This window comes from Fukomys damarensis, unplaced genomic scaffold, assembly GCF_012274545.1.
Source record: "Fukomys damarensis isolate Sample0158 unplaced genomic scaffold, DMR_v1.0_HiC HiC_scaffold_32, whole genome shotgun sequence".
NCBI lineage: Eukaryota > Metazoa > Chordata > Mammalia > Rodentia > Bathyergidae > Fukomys > Fukomys damarensis.
Window position 1 is genome coordinate 39,208,186 of NW_022900944.1, and position 19,592 is coordinate 39,227,777.

At 36.1% G+C, this 19,592-nt stretch overlaps 1 protein-coding gene across 1 annotated transcript in view; it reads left to right on the forward strand.

The window, feature by feature from the left end:
- The window catches only part of Cntnap4 (contactin associated protein family member 4), a 258,872-nt gene that overhangs the window by 34,144 nt on the left and 205,136 nt on the right, over positions 1 to 19,592 (forward strand). The window contains exon 2 of the mRNA XM_010609481.2: positions 13,314 to 13,424. Coding sequence (XP_010607783.1) covers positions 13,314 to 13,424 — 111 coding nt within the window. The remainder of the gene's footprint in view (positions 1 to 13,313; positions 13,425 to 19,592) is intronic.

Genomic DNA, 19,592 nt, shown 5'->3' on the forward strand with positions numbered 1-19,592 from the left:
CCTGGGCTACACAGTGAGGTCCAGGGCAGCCTGAACTACATAGTGAGACCCTGTCAAAAAAAAAAAAAAAAAAAAGATTAATCATCACAATAAGTAAAAGAGAGTGTCTTTTCCAGTGGGCTGCCTGTGCAGTTGTGAAGTAAAAGCAAATATTTATTCCATTCAACAGCATTTTGTAGGAATTAAGCTGAAAATAGTAACTGACTGACATGGGAACAAAGTAAAAACTGTATAATATTTTTCTATTTCTAGTAAACTAAGAATAGAATTTTATTAAAAAAGCACAAAATAAAATTTTGAATGAGGCTGCTGAATCTTGTCTTTTATATGGGAATTATCAGATTTTAAACATGATGGCTTGAAAAACAAAATGACATATAATAACCTTGTAATATGTTGTTATAAAGCTTCAAGATTGTTTTAAATAAATCATTTTAAGTTTTAAAGTCAAATGACAAACATTCCCACATTTATGTTCTTGAAATTTTGTTTTAAGCCTGAGTGGTTCAGAATGGGATATGCACAATAGCTGAAACATTTATTTTTCAATTTAAGTAACTTATGATCTAATAGTTCAAGGCTAGATCTAATATAACAGTAGCAATTAATATCATGTTGTTTTAAAATAATAGGTGAACTCAGGTATGTGAAAAGACCTAGATGCAAATGAGTAACCAGTATTTGGTTTAGTTATAGAGGGATGTTATCAGGATAGAGCAAGGGTCACAACAGTTTTTAAGAAGAAATGAAAGACCTAAAAGATTAAGAAGGCACCTGTCATCTCATCTGAAGGTTAGGGTCTCTCCACATTTACATGTTAGTTAGAAAAATTTGTTTCCTTGCAGCTGAGGCTGTCAGTTTTTCACTTGTCATCAACTGAGGACTTTTTTCAAGTCTTAGTGGCCACAGACCATTTCCTGCCACGTGGCTCTGTCCTCAACATGGCTTGTATGCTTCCTGTTTCTCTGTCTTACTGTGTTTCTGATCTTTAGACTTTCTGGTGGACTCCACTGATTATGTCAGACCCACCCTGGAAGATTTCACTTTTCAGTACTTGAACATCTACTCAAATAAGAATTTTTATTAATTAATTCCACCTCCCAACCTCTTTTGTCAGACAAAAATATAGAAGTGATTCCTAAACGTATTCACAAGTTCTGTCTGCCTTCAAGGGGAAGCAGTTGCACAAGGTGTGTACAAGAAAGGGTTCGGGTCTCAGAGGCCAAATTAGAATTCTGCCTACTGAAGGGCCTATATACTCAGCTCTCTTTCTAACAGAAAGGAGTCCGGGCCACAGCACCACTACATTTAGGGAGATCAGGAAATAATGGTGTTTCCCTGGTATGGAGCATGGCATTGTTGGAAGTGGGTGGCTGGAGAGCTCAGAACTGTTCTGCAGTTGAGCTGACTTGCACCTGCTCAGCCAGCTTTTAGCTGAGCTGCCAAAACAGTGGAAATGATCCTCCAAGGCCAGCCAAGCTTGTCCCTTGCTTGATTATGAAATCAAACACAATAATCTTAGCCAATGAAATGGAAATAGCTTCCATCTAATCTCATATGTTTCTTCTCAGAAAAGCGTATTGTTTCTAGTTGGCTTGATTTTTGCCTCCTTAGTGAGAAATAGCTGTTTATTAAAATAGCTTTATGTACTCCCCTATTAAATATATATTTGTCTGTAGAAAATTTCTTATCACCAGGAAGCATTTCAGCCTTTATCTTTAAGTGTGAGATTTGGAGCTACAAATAACAACTCTTGAAATAATTTAGTAATAAAATGGAGTATTTGTTCAGTGATGTCAAAATACCATCTAATATGACTAGAATAAGAATTGAATTCAGATTTAGTCAATTTTCCCTCCAGGAATCAACTCTAAAACATGGCAATTTGAGGTAGGAAATATCAGTTAATGGAAATACTTAGGAGGACATTGGCGCTGTAACTTCATATACGTGTGGTGTAGTCAGCAGTGTGAATGCTCTAAACATTCTAACTGTATCATCAAAAGCATCCAAATAAGAGATACTCATGTTCTCTGAGTTTCATTCCACTTTTCCTAATGAATTGAGACGTCTTGGTCTTGATCTCTGTACTATACCCAATTTAAAATTCCTCAGAAACCAACAATTCTAAAGCCCAAAGGCATAAAGAAAAATATAGCCCTTTGGAACATTAAAAAGCATTCACTAATGGATGAACAGTGCATCATAATGACAGCTTTTACTTTCTTTTTGGTGAATAATCCTGTAAACCTCCCTTTGTTTTAGAGAGAAGAGAAACAATGTGCTTAGGAATGTTGACTGCTACCCCTTTTCTCTTTCTCCTTTCTTCTTACATATTTTGTGACTAAATTTTCTTCAGTTTCAGCTGTTGAACTTTTTGAATAGTAATAAACACTTGAAGTAGTAATTATAAACACTACCATAGCGCTTATCATATCCCAGATACTACAAGCTCTCTGCTGACACCTTTAATTTTCCAAAGTCTCTGTTTTCATAGTCAGCTGGCTCCAGGGCAGAAACATCATGGCAGAAGGGTGTGGTGAACAAAAGCTGCTCAACTCATGGCATCCATGAAGCAGAGAGCTCCAGAAGAACCAGAGAGGAAAGGGCCAGGGGCCAGATATAGTCCCCAAGATCACATTACCATAATCCATCCAGACACACTTGGGAGTGTACTTTACCAATCTCCAAGACATTTCTCAAGTCCATCTAGATCACATCTAGATCACAGGAGTGCTGTAGGAGCTAAGGAGGGCAAGTTGCTTCTTAAAGCTAGAAAGGGAAGAAAATTCTCCTCTAGAGACTCCAGAAGGAATGTTAAACCCCTGACGTCTTGCTTTTAGCCCATTTAGACTGATTCTGGACTTCCAGCATCTAGGACTATAAGAGAATAAATTTGTGTTCCTTGAAGATACAGCAATTTGTTACTGTAGCAATAGTAAGTGGATGCCTTAGACATTTATTTTTTTCTTACTCTCCTGTCTTGGATGTGAAAAATAAACAATTATCTATTTTAATTTAATCAAAAGCTTTCATATAAACCTACTAAAAAGAAAAAGGAAAAGAAAAATGCTCTATTTTTGCTCTACGATTTCCTTGTTTAATGTAAACATTGGTTTCAATATAAACATTTTGAGCTTTCTTCATTAGAATAGAGTTGGGTGTGTTTTGTATAGTTGGTCATGCTTTTTTCCCTAAAGAACCAGATCTTAGATTTATTTCTTTTATTGTTACTGTGTTTTCTATTTGATTAGCTTTCATTTTCACTAATTCCTTCCTTGTGTTTTCCTTACGTTTATTTCATTGTTTTTCTTACTCTGAGTGCCTAGTCCTTAACTTTCATTGCCTATTTAAAAATATTTAAGGCTCTTGAGATCAAGGTATATTTGAGTATTGTTACTAATTACTCAGAGCGGGGACAGAACTTAGCCTTTGAAAGTGAGTTTACAGAGCTTAGCAGCAGAGAATGAGTGATGGTGTCCAGACTGGCAATCAGACAAGACTCACCGTTCTTCATGAGGTTGCAGACTCGCATCAATTTCTTTCTACTTTTAGAGGATCTGTCTTTTCTTTTACATTTTCCCACTATACATAAAGGGTAGGCTCTTAAGATCCACTGTAGGAAAAAAAAGAGATTTACTATAGAATCCATTTTTTTCTGACCCTCTGATCTCTAAGAAAATGAACAAGCAAACAAAATCCTAAGGTAATTCAATAAAACATTGATGGGGTTACATCCATTGAAATTGTGAAGCATCTAATTGGAATGATTATGGTAAAACACAAGAGCATTAATATAGAACGTGTAAATGGTACTGAAGTCAAAGGATGTGAATGTGAGATGTCAGAGGGCGCAGTCCAGATTGTTTTCAGTTTTCCTGTGGCTGATACAGTAGTTGATATGAATATTTGTTTCTACAAATGTTCTAAATTCATCTATCAGACTAATTTTCAAGGTGGTGCATTAAAGGCAAACATATTAATAACCCCTTAAAAGAACACATTTTTCTTTCCCCTCCCATGAAGTTTATTGGTACATTTAAAGCAATTGCATTTATCGTGGGGATCTTGTACCTTTACATGATATGTCTTGGTTCTTGTTTTTTCCCCATATCCCTGCCCTCTCTTCATCCCCTTCACCCTTCCCTATTTATAAAGACTTTGTTTCCATTTTTCACATTTTTTCTTCTCCTTTATTTACTTTCCCCTCTCCCACTTTCACTTTAGCTATTTTCACATTCCCATTTCGCACTATCAATTATACCATTTGAACCTTATTTACACTTTTAGTTTTTCACACCACAGAAACTATTTGGTATTTACTCAAGTGTGTCCTATTTATTTCACATAAGAGTATAGCATTAATGTGCATCCATTTAGCTATAAATGTCTCTAGTTTCTCATTCTTTATGGCTGAGTAGTATTCCATTTTATAGAGAAATCACATCTTCTTTATCGAGACTCCAGTTGATGGGCAATTGGGTTGTTTCCAAGTTTTAGCTATTACAAATTATGCCACTACAAACATGCATGTGAATATATCACTGTGGTATGATTCTTTTAATTCTTTTGGAAAGATACCCAGCAGAGGAATAGCTGGGTCAAATGGGACCTCTAGTCCTAGTTCTGTGAGGTATCTCCATATTGACTTCCACAGTGGTTGCATCAGTCTGCACTCCCACCAACAATGGAGAAGTGTTCCTTTCTCCCCACAGACCTGCCAGCATTTGTTAATGGTTGATTTCTTGATAGAAGCCATTCTTCCTGCAGTAAGGTGGAATCTCAGTGTGTTTTCATCTGCATCTCTTGGATGATCAGTGATGTTGAACATATTTTCATATATTTATTTACTGCTTTTACTTGTTTGTCTGAGAAATGTCTGTTCATTTCAGATGCCCATTTTTGAATCGGGTCTTTGTGTTTGGGGGGTCTGATTCTTTTGAGTTCTTTATATATTCTAGGTAGTAGTCCTTTGTCTGAGGAGTAGCTGGTAGTTTTTTTTCCCACATTGTAGTTTGTCCCTGAGCTTTGTTGGTGGTTTCTCTTGCACTGCAAAGACTTTTTAATACAATGAGATCCCACATGTTGATTCTTTGTGCGAGTTCTCTTGCTGCTGCTGATTTGTTTACCAAGTCTTCTCCTATGTCAATGTTTTTGAGAGTTCTACCTAATTTATTTTCCAGTAAGTTTAGTGTTTCTGTTTTGTTATTGAGATCTTAACTCACTTGGATTTTAATTTAGTGCATGATGAAAGATAGGGATCTAGTTTTAATCTTTGGCAAGTAGAAAGACAGTTTTTCCAACACCATTTATTAAAGAGGCTATCATTCCTTCAGTGAAGTTGGTTGGCTCCTTTGTCCAAGATGAGGTATCTGAGTATGTCTGGTATAACACATTTTTCTTTACTCTCTAGTATTGGAAAGCAGAAGGAAGGAGATGAATTATTTTGAGTACCTACTCTGTGTTTAAGAGCTTGGGTTTGTTATATCAGGAAGTTCTCAAAGTCCTATTATGGAGGGAACACTTTTAATCTGAGTAATGGGTAGAGGCACATTAAGTTGGAGGCTTATGTATCAAATCCCAGGAAGTACCACATCAAAAATTTGAAGAGAGTCCTCTTTGAATCCAAAGCCCATGATTTTTTAAAATGAATGCATACTATTTCTATTTCATTTCTGCTGAAAGAAATTTATTTACAAAGGGAAATGTTTGCTTACAGTTGGTAACCACATGCCCACAGCCCAGCAGCAGTAACAAAATTACTTCATTGAATAATAAAAGTGCATAAACAAAACTAAATATGAGGTTGATACCAGAAAAAGCATTAAAAATGAATATTTCTGGCCAAAAACATATAAAATATTTTAATTAATTTAAGTTATGTTTTTAAAGTGGAAAAATAGAGCATAATAATAGACAATCTGAAAAAAAATTTGAGAATGGATGACAACATATGGAAGAAATGTTGCTTGACTGCTTAACCAAAGCAACACTACAAATACAGCAGATACAATTTTGTTCACCTATCAAATGAATAAATCTAATCAAGATGTGAGGAAATTGATGTAATCATTGTGGGCAAAAATTGTAATGTTTCAGAAAATTGACTTTTGATCCATTAATTTGCATGAGAATCTATCTTTAATACATATGTCCAAACTAAAGAAAAGCCACATCTGTGTTGTTCTTTGTGTTATTCCTGATGTCAATTCAATGACATGGTCCTACATCTTGCCAAATGATCTGTCAATAAAAGTCTGTAATGTGTGCAGACTCCTGTAGCTCTGATGCTCTCTTGACTTTTGAAAACGTATTTCTTCTACCCCTTCACTTTTGGTTGGTCTTTGGTGGATTTGTAGGTGTCTTTGTCTCAATATTTAGAATTTAAGTAGTTGCTATTAAAACTAAAATCAATCAGCCTCTGGCTGTGCTGTCATTAAAAGTTAACTGCCTTCCCATTAATCCATTAATTTGTGAAGATTCATTGGAGAAGCTATTTAAAGTAAAGCTATAACTTGGAGCACATACGCCAGTGTTTATGTCCACATGAAAGCTTACCCCATGATAATCAGTGTTAACAATTATGTATGCAACCCACCCATGGTTATATGGGAGAAAATGCATAGAAGTGTATAAACTGCTGCAAGATCATCCCTGTCCTTAGCTTAGTTCTAGGAAATCACACTGATAAATATTTACTTGTTTTAAATTGCAGCAATATGTTAATTTTTAGATTTAAACCACTGATTGACAGAGTTAGAAGCTGGTGTTTATCTTAGTATCTCTAAAACTAGTATCCTCAAGTGGATGTTAATTTTCATGTCAAAGTCAAATTTAGACTCAAAGAAGCTAAGGAATTCATACTAGTCTTCCCTCAGTGGTATTTAATTGAATTGAAATGTTATTTTCGGTAACGATGAGAATTTGAGAGATGAGGCCAGCACACGCTCGTATTTTATTACCTGCTCTTGTGAAAAATTATATTTTACTCAAGCCCATTTGCATCATCACTTCCCCCTAGTACATACTGTTTTTTCTTTTTTTCTTCTCACCAGAATGTCGCGCTGTGATAGCTGCCTCCATACAGTAACAGTCCACATGGCTTCCTAGGCAGAGAGGAGTGCAGTGTGATGTTTAGTCCTCAAACAGCCCGTGGAAGAGAAGGAGAAGTGTAAAGACTGTGAAAGGAGTGAAACTTTCCACTGGACAGGGATTAATTTGCAAGCCTATGTTAGCATTTCCCAGGCTAGCGCGGTCCTGGCTGTAGGATGCGGCGGGGGAAGTTTTAAATCTCAACTCGTGTGTTTCTGCTGTGCAGCCGGGGTGAACTTCTGAAGGAGCAGACTCCATACCTAAGACAACCTGGAGCTGATTCCTAGTGTATATTTTTAAATCAGGAAACTGATGGTGTTTCAAACATGCCCGTGTTTTTGATATGTCCCCAGAATGGGCTTGGTGGCTTTGTTGTAGGGCATGGCGTAGATTCCTGGGTGACTGCAGCTGGGTGGATGAGTTGGCAGAGATAGAAGAGCTCAGTGGTGTGGGAATAAATGCAGACCACCCAAATGAGAGTGAGAAGAGGCTATTCGAGTTTGCTCCGGCAAGGGAGTTAGCTACCTTCCCTTGGATTTTTGGCAGATACTTATCTGAAGGCAGAGGAGAGGAATGCTTCCCAGAACGTGAAAGAGGGAAGGCTTCAGGTGTGTCCTGATTGGTGGCTGTTAGCACGGGGAGGTTGTAGACAAGCTAAGCCGAAGTGGGGCGTCATATGTGATTGGTTAGGAGAATATAGTAGGCTTTCTCCATAGCTACTCCGAAATTGGAAACAGAGACAAAAATTAGGGAAGGTGTAAGTCATCAGCCAATTCTTGGCTGTTTGGGGCCAACTAATGGAGGAGTGAGTTTTTGGCTTCCTGTAAATACTAGGCTGGCTTTTGGGGCTTGTTGCTATAGCTTCTATTTTTCTATGGCTCATCCTTAGGCATCTGTGTATTCATCGTCTCTCATTGGGCAGCAAACAGAGATGTGCCAGCCACCGGGTCCCATGTCATGCCAGGTGAGAAGACAGGATTCCACCTGTGATCATAAAATTAAGCCTGAACAATGTGTAGAACTAAGTCAGACTAGACTTATGGCAGAGAATGTCATTGTCTAAATTTCTGGAAAAGTTCTTGCCTTATACGTAATCTATTTCGATAGTGTATGTTAAAATAATTCCATACTGGGGCCAGAGATGTCCTGAGTTCGATCTCCAGTACCCCCCAAAAAAATCCATACTTTGTCTTTTAATTTAGATGATGATTTCAAATTTCACCTAGATGACATTTTCAGTAATATAGCCAGGACTAAACATTTTGTTCAGATTTTGTGAGAGGAAGGCCATTCTTTAATACTAGATCTGTTGCTTTGTAATATTTGGACTGGATCTAAATAAAACTGTTTCTGAAAATAATGAAATTTTGGCGTTTCAAATCTCACTATCATAGGTCCCACCCTGCCCCTAGTGTGTGAGAATTTTAGAAGATTTAAAATATATTTGCTTCTTCTCCTCTCCTATTGTCTCATGCACATTCATTGAGAACTATAATTCATTAGTAAGCATGCAACTGATTTGACAGGATCTCAAAATAACAAAGACCGTGGTTACTCAGGGACAGCTAAGCTGACTGTTACTGAAAATCAACCCTAACATTTGGTCAGGTATAATTCTGGTTATCAGTACTTATTTCAACTATGCATTGACTCTAAATATAAGATCTAGTACTGTATCACCTGCGTTCTAATGTTGTTTTTGCTACCTATTAGCACAGTAATGTGTCCATGGGTAAGTTATTGAACCTATTGTATCCCTTCTTCCTTATTTTTCTCAGGAGTAAATAGTAGCAAATAGCAGAGGTTATTTGTCAAGACAAAATGAGTTAATAGATGTAATGTGCTGAAAAGCAAGCACCCAATCACATCCACCTATTATCTCGGTACAGGTAATATTACACACCGCTTATGAAAATTAAATTACTTTTATTAAAAACTCAACAGCTTTTACTTACTTATGAGAATTATGCATTAAAACCTTTGTAAAGTGAAATTAAATTACTTTTTATTGAGCTATATTAAAATACTTTCAATATAGTTTGTGTCTTTATTTGTAAGAGGCTATTGAGTGTTTTTATACATACAACTTGCCAGAGATCTAGTTTATTACTGTCTTTTTAATGTTGATGGTTAAATTTTTCACTCATGTTATGACTAAGTAGTGACTTTTCTGGGTTATTGATCTGAAAGCCATAGACTCATGTATTTTTTCTGTATGTGTATATGAAAATTACCTAATATGGATAGTCTAACAGAATTCATTAAAACTCTCTAGGTGTAATCAAAATGTATTTTTTAAATAAAAAGTCTAAAAGTTACAGTTTTATTGCTTCCAAGGTGACACTGAAATTTTTAATTTGATTGTGAAAAAGTCAAATAATGTAATATAATTTTAGAAAAGCATAGAGGAATGAGTGTTGTTCATTCCTTCATCTGTTAGGAGAAAACAATGATTAACCCAATGTGCTCTGCTACCATTTTGAATTTCACAAGCTTCCACAAAATGTTTGGTTACTGTATTATTATTACATTTCACCAGTTAATGCAGCCTTCCTGCCCTCTTGCTTCTTTGGACCAAGAATGCTTTCTGTGGTCCAGTGGTAAAGAGTCAGGGGCACTATGATGATCTGGTACCTAATTTAAAAAATACATTTAATCTTGAGCTAAAATAGTGTGTTATAGTATTTCAGATTTCAAAAGCCCATACTCCGAAGAATTTTTGTTTGCATGTGAAAAGCTATAAATTCAAACTAACAATCACTGAAACGTTAAAGGAAATTAAGGAATTCTATCTGAGAGATTACTGTAGCAGAAGACTAGTTTTTGAGTTGCTTTTACCAGATCCTAGAGTAGTATATCTCAACCTCACCACTAATGACATTTGGGACCAGGTAATCCTGTGCCTTTTAGGATCTTTAGCAACATCTCTGTGTTCAAGGTACCAGAAGCTGGTGGTACCTGCCCCTAGTAGTGGTGACCAATGTGTCTCTAGGTTTTGTTAAATGTCAGGGATGAGGGATCTCTCTGAGCAGAAGTATTGTCCTCAGGCTGGCTAATCATCTAAAACTGGGACCTGGAAGTGGAGTGCACAGTCCTTGAGACAGGTTTAATTCATGCTACTATAGTGTCTGGTGAAATTCCTACTCCCCAGACCTGAAGAAATGATATTTACAAAGCAAGTTGAGGTCCAGAATCTAGAATCTAAGAAAACTATGACTTACAGTTATCATGTTTCTTCCGCAGTGAGATAAGCAAAGGGGCCAAGTTCTATGCCAAAATGACCTCATCTATAAGATAATAATATTAATTACTCTGTAAGGAGAGGTCATGATTAGTTAGTACAAGGGACAGGATTATGAGTTTTTAGCACAGAATGCTTGCTAATCATGTATTAGTTATTAACAATTACATGAGAACTAAGCTATTTTATTGCTAAAGTTTTAAAATGCATGGAAGAATATAAGCTCATAGTAAAGAATCGTGCCATGTAATCACCAAGGCCAACTGGAATTTTACCAAACATCAGAAGCCCCTAACTTCCCTTCCATGATCCATTTCTCATGTTACATGTCCCTGTCTCATCAAGTGTGAAAAGCACCCTTTCTCTCATTTTAATTCCATTCTTTTAAAGCTAAAAGTGGAACAGTATTGATTCTCAATTTATAGGTGGCAAAAACAAATGGGCAATAAATATGTACTCTCTAGACTGATTGCACCAGAGAGGCATTTTACATTTAAAATATCGATTGGAATCTGCATAATTGATTGTGAAATTCAGTTAAATACCCTTTTTCATCGCACACCTGCATACTGATAAAGAGCCAAAATTCACTGCTGTTCTAGTGAACAGATACAACACATATGTGTGTTTTCCCTTGCAAGTGGAATACACTCATTTGCGTGTGCAACATCACCACAGTTTTCACAATACAAAAACAGGTTTTGGTTGTTGCTAGTCTAATTGGATACAATCAGATTTCCTTTTCACACTCCATGGGTTGAATTCCTTTTTATGTATATATTCCTTAATACTTGAATTACAAGTAGATTGGCTTGTGTTAGTACTTAAGCCAATCAATAGACATGCAGAAACTGTCTTTTTAAAGAGTTAACAAAAGAATTTAAGGTACAAAAGAAGAAAAAGTGGACTCTAAATGATAACAAGACAATCTTAAAAAACAAAATGCTATTTAGGCAACTTCTTATGAAAGGCATTCAAGAACAAATTATGTTCAGGCAGGAAAAGCTTCATAAAATCTCAGGCAAATCTAGGTAGTTTTTGTATTAATTTAAAAAGTTAAATGAAATTGTTTACCATCAGTTAAAACATTTGGGACAATAATCCTACATGATTTTTACTTACAACTGTATGCTAAATATGAGAAGAGTATTTTTTTTCTGATTGGAGTAAAAACTGGAACATCTTAATTGTAGAAAGAAAGGACAAGTACTTTAAAGGTTATATAAAATGATTACATAGATTATGTAGTTAGCTAAAAAAATGTGTATGGATATCATGGTAAACATGAAATTAATAATTATTCTTCCCCCTCTCCTTATAGTTTATTAAAAACAATATATTTGTCAAGAGGATAGATATAAAATATATCTATATACTTTAATATATAACTTTATAACATATTTATATATACCTTTGTGTTTGTGTATATTTGTATATGTGTGTATAAAACATCATAGTTGAATACAAACTTATGAGTGGTTCATCTATACTAGAAATTAAAACATAACCGATTCTATCTCGTTAATCTGTGTGCTCTCTTATCTTGATTTTTGCCTTCTTCCAAAAGTAAACACAGTCTTCAATTTTGATTTTCATATTTTTCTTAAAATACTTTTTTTTGGGGGGGTGTTCTCGGGGATTGAACTCCAGCCCTTTGCACTTGTGAGGCAGGTAGTAGCACCACTGAGCCAAATCCCCGGTCCTTAAAATAGTTTTTTTAAAGTCATGTTTCCAAGTAATATATTACTTAGCTTTGCTTTTTAAATTCTCATAAGTATTCACATATATTATATGGTCTTCTGTAACTCAGTTCTTTTCACCAGTGATTTTGTTCCTAAGATCCAACTTTTTTTTTTTCTGGCATTGCTTTAGTTCCTTTTTACTTCTGTGTATTGTTTTACTGTTAACGGTAGTATGATTTATTTATCTGTTGTTTGGCCATTGGATTATGGGTGGTTAATGGTTTTTTTGCTATTAGCGAAGTTGTACATATCTGTGAGTGCAGAGATGCTGTTTTTGAAGCTCAGTGCTTTGCAACTTTTTCTTTTCACTGGAGATGCAGAAATGCCCCCCACCCGATGTACACACAACAGCAATTCAGGCACAACACCTATGAGTAAGAAGTCAAAGCTCCTTGAGTCCTTGGTTCATAAGGACAGGCTCCATCCAGAAGGACCTATTTCTCAATAATTCTGGTGGAACATGGTCTATGCAAAAGTTCAAATGTATAAGCTAAATACAATTTTTTTTTTTTTATAAGCAGTCACTTGTGTTTGTACTCCAACAAGCAGTACTGGAGTTTCTCTGAATGCATTCTCTTGATTGACTGCTTACACTTTGCTAACTGACTGCCTGAAAAATAGTATTCAATTGCAGTCCTGATTTATGCTTCCCTTTAGTAAGTTTGAGTATCAGCTTATAATTAGGTTCTGTGCCATGAAGTCTCTGGTCCAGCCTTGTACCATTTTTTTCTAGTCTATTTCTTAACTGAGTTAAGGTGGTTTATGTTTCCATTTGGAAAACTGATTAAATCCTGGTTAGTATGTTTCTTTCTTATATGCCTTTGATGTTTCTTGTATATGTTCTGCAAGCTTCCTTAATTCTATAAACGTTCATGTTTCATGTACTTTATACATTTTGTGACTTTTTATTCTACATCTTTTAGAAATCTCAGATTCTTAATGATAATATATTTACATTTATCTGTCTTATCATTTATGATGAAGAATTTTTGGATTTGTTTAAACATTTGCATCATAAGATATAATTTTGTAACTTATGTGTCATTTTTGTTCTCTATTGACATATCATCCTGTCTATAAGTGTTTTTTTCTTATTAAACTTACTAGAACATCTGTAGAGTATCCTAGAGAGCCTAGATCCTACATTTTGATATTGTACTTGTTTGTTTTTTGCATCTATGGATTCCAAGAGAGCTGGCAGTGCTTTTCTAACCTGAATGTGGCATTTCCCCCTACAGATGATTGTGATGATCCTCTTGTATCGGCTTTGCCTCAAGCGTCCTTCAGCAGTTCTTCTGAGCTCTCCAGCAGTCATGGTCCTGGCTTTGCCAGGCTAAACAGAAGAGATGGTGAGTCTGTCTCTTTCCTCTGTTTGGCTGATGGTGAATGTCATTAACTTTCCATTCTGTTTTAATAAAAATCATTGTAAAGGATGTATTGTAAAAACACGTACATTTCTAAGTAAGCCAATGGTTAAAACTTGTGAGATATATATGGCATCTAGCCTCCATTCTGGACCAGCAAAAGGACACCTCTTACTTGGAAATCTAATGTAATCATTTCAACATCAAAAGAACTGATTTTGTTCAATCTGGCAAGCCTTTTATGCATCTTATAAAATACATTTTCTATATTAGTGTGCAGTCATTATGGATCTGATATTGATGAAAACTTAATTGGCTTTCTATTTCAAGTTAAAAAACTTTATGAGATATAATTTTAAAACATGCTAATTGTTTAAAATAATAATAATCCCTCAATTTGTTTAATTCTCAATGTGGTTGACATGATTTTCTTTGCCTTTGAGGAATAGGAACTTCATAAAGCTTTCATACTCCTTTAGGAATCCTCAGTTCATATTGTTTATTATCTTCTTAGGTAGGTTGGGTTAGATGTCTTGAATGTGTTTAAAACAAAGGAGGAATAATTAAATACCATTTGCTGTAGAAATAAGAGTTTCAAAACACTGTGTTCTTAGTGGAAGGGTATTATAGTGATCATTTTTCATGATATGCTGAGGTAATAATCATCTGCACACACATTGAGGGAAAGGGACGTGGTGATATGAGCGTAGAGAATATTTTTAACAGCCACAAAAATAAATGCCAGAACCACATATTATTAAACACAGGTATCTCTCATTTTTTACCTCTTTCTTTCATGCCACGTTAGCCTTTCCTTTCAATTTGACCTTGATGTTACCTTGGTGCTGTTGCTTAATGTTTAAGCATGTTGAACTTTGAATGTGACAAGTAGAGTGTGTGTGGGTGCGTTTGTGTGTGTTATGAGGACACTTGAATGTGTTTGTGCTCCTATTAAGTGACTTATAGTGACAATTGTCGGTCACATAGGACAGTGTCTTTCTATCTGCAGTTTGGAGTCCCTGAGGTACCAGGCAGGTGGACTCTCTTAGCCTCCTTGAGGGCTACTCTAGATCCTGTGGCCATGGCTCTCCCAATAGGAATGTTGGTATCACAGCCCTGATCTGAGAGTGAAGTCAGCATCCTGTATTTCTCTTTAAAGTAAAGCAAAGTTTAACTGTCACCACCACTTCATGTGAGTTATGATAGCTTTTACAGACTGTGGCCCACCAAAAAAAAAAAAATCAAAATTTATCTATGTATCTTTATTTTGTTTGTTGAGGTCCAGTAAGTGAGAAAAAATATATTTTATTAATTGGATACAATCATATTTTTCATTAATTTATATACTCATCTGGAGTTTCCATCAGTGGGACTCATTTTCATTCTTAATTTGTTTCTGTAGCTCTTGCTGAAACACAATATCAAACTTCATGAATCTCATTTGCATGTTAATGAAACTGAGAAACAAAACAGGATCCTTTTAATTATCTTTTCCTGGTTGTCAACCTACTTGATTACATTTTTCTTTTTTATTTAGTTTTTCTTTTTTTCCTATTAATTACACGAAGTGCTCATAAAGGAATGTCAGATTTTGAGTGATTTATTATTAAAGGCTATATATTATTTCTAGTATTGAAACATTCCTTGTAGTGTTGAGGAATGGAAGGGTGTCCAGCTGAATCACTAGGTCATGTTTAATAACCTACAATGATAACTGAAGTTCTCACTGTCCCAGATACAAAGTAACTTATTTCCTGAGGATTCAGGAAAAGTGGCAAAGGATGGTCAGATAGGGTAGGAGAAACAACTCATTTATTTGACAGCAGTGGATAGGAAGTACCAGGGATCATCTTGAGAAAATGATAGGCGCCCCCAGGACTAGGGGAAGGGAGTCAGGACAAGGCTGCTGTTTGACATAATGATTCCATTTCAATCAACAGAGAGCAAGAAAAACTTACCTTTTTAAGTTATACTAATTTATACATAATCCTAAGCATTACTTGACTTTTACTATTACCAATGCAGACTTTAAATAGGTGCTAATATACCATTTGATATCCACATGTGTTCTGAGGATGGAATATAAAAAAGATATTTTGTAGGACTTTGCTGTGGTTATAATATAATCCAAGTGAAAGTCTTTATTTTCATGCATTTGGGAACATTGGAAATAGGTTATTGCAAATAGCCTATTGATAAACTTGTGCATAGAGGTAAAATAATAAGGCAATAAAGAAAATGATTGTGCATAGCAAAAGTAATATATATGCATGAGTATAAACAAGTATACATACTTCTATTTATATAGCATTTTGTTTCAATAACTGATAAATACTGAGATTTTTCTAAACTATTCAATAAGACCAGAATATTTCCTCTTGCTGATAAATGTGATATTTCTATGTTTCTCCCTTTATCTATTTTTTAGCCATAACTGAGTCATTCTACTTGTTAAGCAATGTTTTCTCCATACTTATAGAATTTGTTGTTAAAATCAAATATCTGTCTTTAGAGAGATTAGCTTATTGATTAATTGACAGAAATAACTCCCATTCTAAGATATATCTGAGTTATGAATAATTATAATGCTCTTTGTCGGATTGTTTTGTTTTTTTCCCTAAATCATTATGTTTGTTTGCATACAACCATTAAGTTGAAATAAAGACCCAAAGTAAATTTCTGAGGTATGCACAATGCACGTTGTTGCTTAAGATCCCCATAAAAACAATGGCTTCTTCTTTTGAGGTGAATGTTTCCTTCTGGCAAAGATATCACATAATATATTTCATAATAATAACATTCCAAACATAGTCATATTAATATGTTTAATAGCCAGTACACGACCAAGAGAAGAATGAGAGATGACTTTTGTACAGGATGGAGTATTCTCAGCCTTGGGAAAGAGAAACAGCTGGTGTGGGTCGGGAATGTGTCTGAGAGGTCCCCGGAGCAGAGGTGGGCCGGCAGGGAACACCACTGGATGAACTTGCTGCCCTGGAGATGGCCTGTGCTTGTAGAGTTGTTTGGGGGAACAACAGATGTATGCAGTTTATTTGCTTCTGTGCCCGATATTTACATCATCCTGCCCAAATTGGATGTGCTGAGAAAATCCACGGCACATGAATAATTACTGAAATTGTGAGGCTCTCACACCTCCATGTTGATCCAGCCTGTGGCCCAGGACTTCTTCTTATCTCTATCTAGTTCTTCTAGCCCATGCTCACATTTGTCTCTGAGATGAGCTCCACCTCAAACCTACAGAAATACAGCTTTCAACCTTGACGTGCAAGTGCTGAAACCCAACGAAATCCTGGAACAGTCAGCTTGGGCGACCTCTTTACAGTCAGAGGGCACTGCTTCTCCATATACTTGAATTCCATCTTCTCCACGCTTCTTCTCCCTTTTGGGCTCTTTCCTGTGGATAGTAACATTTTAGGTGAAGAGCAGCCATTTCAATATTAGATGTATCTGGGGTCAATTCATTATTCTCAGTTTAAATCACTTGTACTTCTTTGTTATGGATGGGCAAGATATTTAACCTCTATCCTTTCATTTTTTGTTGGAAGAATGGGTTAATGGTGTGATGGCAATAGTAAGGTACCATTGGTCTTATGGAAAATGATGGCACTGTGTGATGTGGACACACCAATGTCAGAGTCTTAAGTTTCAAGGTGTATCCCATCAACTAACCTGTTTTAGCAATACTCATAGGACGAAACACAACACAAATTTATACAAAGGTTATCTTGGGGAATTCAGATTTTCTCATACGCCTTCTAAGAAGGGTCAGTTTACTTGTGATGATAATAAAGCAAAGTAAAACCAAAGAATTATATTTGTTTTGTATGTTCATTATGAAAATGAGGAAGAGATAAAACATTCACATATATCTTTGGTTAAAGTCAGTGAGAGAGCAATATGATAGTTTAATTTAAATTTTCTTAAGCAATTGAAATTAGTTTATGAATTTAAGATTAATATTTTGGACTGGGAGCTACCATTGCTCCAGCACCAGGAGGGCTGCCTGGGTCCTGATCCATTGTGGGAAGGATAGCCACGCCTTCCCCCACCAGGAGCCGCCATTGCTCCAGCACCAGGAAGGTAGCTGCCTGGGTGCCCCTGAACCCCTAGAACTCCCCTATCCCCCCCCATGCACACTCTCAGATCTCCTGACTTTGCCAGTCTTTGGACCCACTCTGCAGAGGCAGAGGTGGTCATAGAGGTATTTTTCTGAGTTCCCAACATTGAATCTATAAAGAAAGGGCATGGGAAACCTGTAGTGGAGTTCAACCATTCAAGGTTGGGGAACTCAATGTGGGCCTTGCAGCCCAAGGTCAGTCTGCGTCATGGAGTTCAGCCATCAGCTAACTGAGATCAGGGGTCTTGAGTCCTAGATCTGTCTGAGCCCCCATACTAAATGGTAAATATACTATATTGAAAAGTTTGTTCACTGCAGACATGCTTTGGACTGCTTCTTGATTTCAATTTAATTCAAATGGTTTAAGGGTGATAGACTAGTGACTACCACAGGTGGTCAGTTTCCAAGTTGTGCTTAATCATAGTGTGTTGCTGGTTGGGATAAAGGATTGTGGTTGATTCGATAAGCTTTTTTCTCTGATGTTATGGAGATGAGAATGTCTGTGGGTTGTTAGAGACCCAGGAGCTAGGGCGCAACTATATCAGGAAGATTTGGGTGATAACCCAGAGATTAAACCAAGGACAGCCGGACAACAAAAATAAAAATGAGAAAACACTTAAGCAAGACAAAAAGACAGACTTCCAGTTCACCAAAGGCAAACAATAGGACAAATGAGGATGAAAAGGCCGATAGTGAATCACCAGCACACCCTGAACTCAAAGCACAGGAAGTAACAAAACAGATCAATCAGGCTCTAGAAAAATTCAAAACAGAAATAATTTCCCAGATAACCAAAGAGATAGTGAGCAAAATGAAAGTTGTGATTCGAGACTCTAGAACAGAAACTGACAAAAAAAATAGATTAGCTCAGCACCACGATAGAAGCCATGAAGGCCCAGCATAAGAAAGAAATGGAAACAATAAATGCCCAACATAGGAAAGAAATGGAATCCATAAAACAGATATCCAGATTAAACATCCCATTGAAAGTGTATGCAACAGAATAAAAGAATGTGAAGATAGAATCTCAGATATAGAAGTTAAGATTGCAGTCAGTGACCATGAAAAGAGAGGTCTCTTAAAAACAGTAGGGGATCATGAGAAATCGATCCAGCAACTCCTAGATGATGCAAAGAAGAATAACATAAGATTGATAGGAATTCATGAAGTAGCAGGAGAAAATACAAATGACTTAAAAAAGCTGTTCACAGAATTAATGACAGAAAACTTCCCAAACAGAGGGAAAGAATTTGACATTCAGATAAGTGAGGCACATAGGACCCCAACTAGCTACAATCAAAAAAAAAATCTACACCTCGACATATAATAATCAAGATCCCAGAAACCCAACAGAAGAGCAAAATACCACAAGCCGTAAGAGAAAAGAAACAAATCACATGCAAAGGAAAGTCCATTAAATCACAGCAGACTTTTCAACACAAACCCTTAGGTCAAGGAGAGCCTGGAGTGAGGTATTCCAAGTCCTAAAAGAAAAGAACCTCCAACCTAGACTGATGTATCCTGCAAAACTCTCTTTCAAACTAGATGGGGAAATAAGATACTTCCACGACAATGAGCACCTGAGAAATTTCATGAACACCAAACCAGCACTGCAAGGAATTCTAAACAATATCCTAGAAAAGGACAATGAAGTTCACAATAACATGAGGCCCAACAGAGCAAATCAAATAGGCAAGGCAAGAAACTAAAAAGAGACGGAAGAAAAAGTAAAAAGAGTCAACAAAAGGACAATAACATGACAAGAATAAGTCAGAATATATCATTTATAATGTTAATGGCCTCAATTCACCAATCAAGAGAAACAGACTGGCAGAGTGGATTAAGATGCAAAAATCCAACAATATATTGTATACAAGAAACAACACCTAGTGCAAAAAGAAGCCCATAGACTGAAAGTGAAAGGATGGCAAACAATTCTCCATGTGACAGGAGCCCAGAAAAAAGGCAGGGGTAGCAATCTTATTTATAGACAAAGTAAATTTCAAACCAAAACT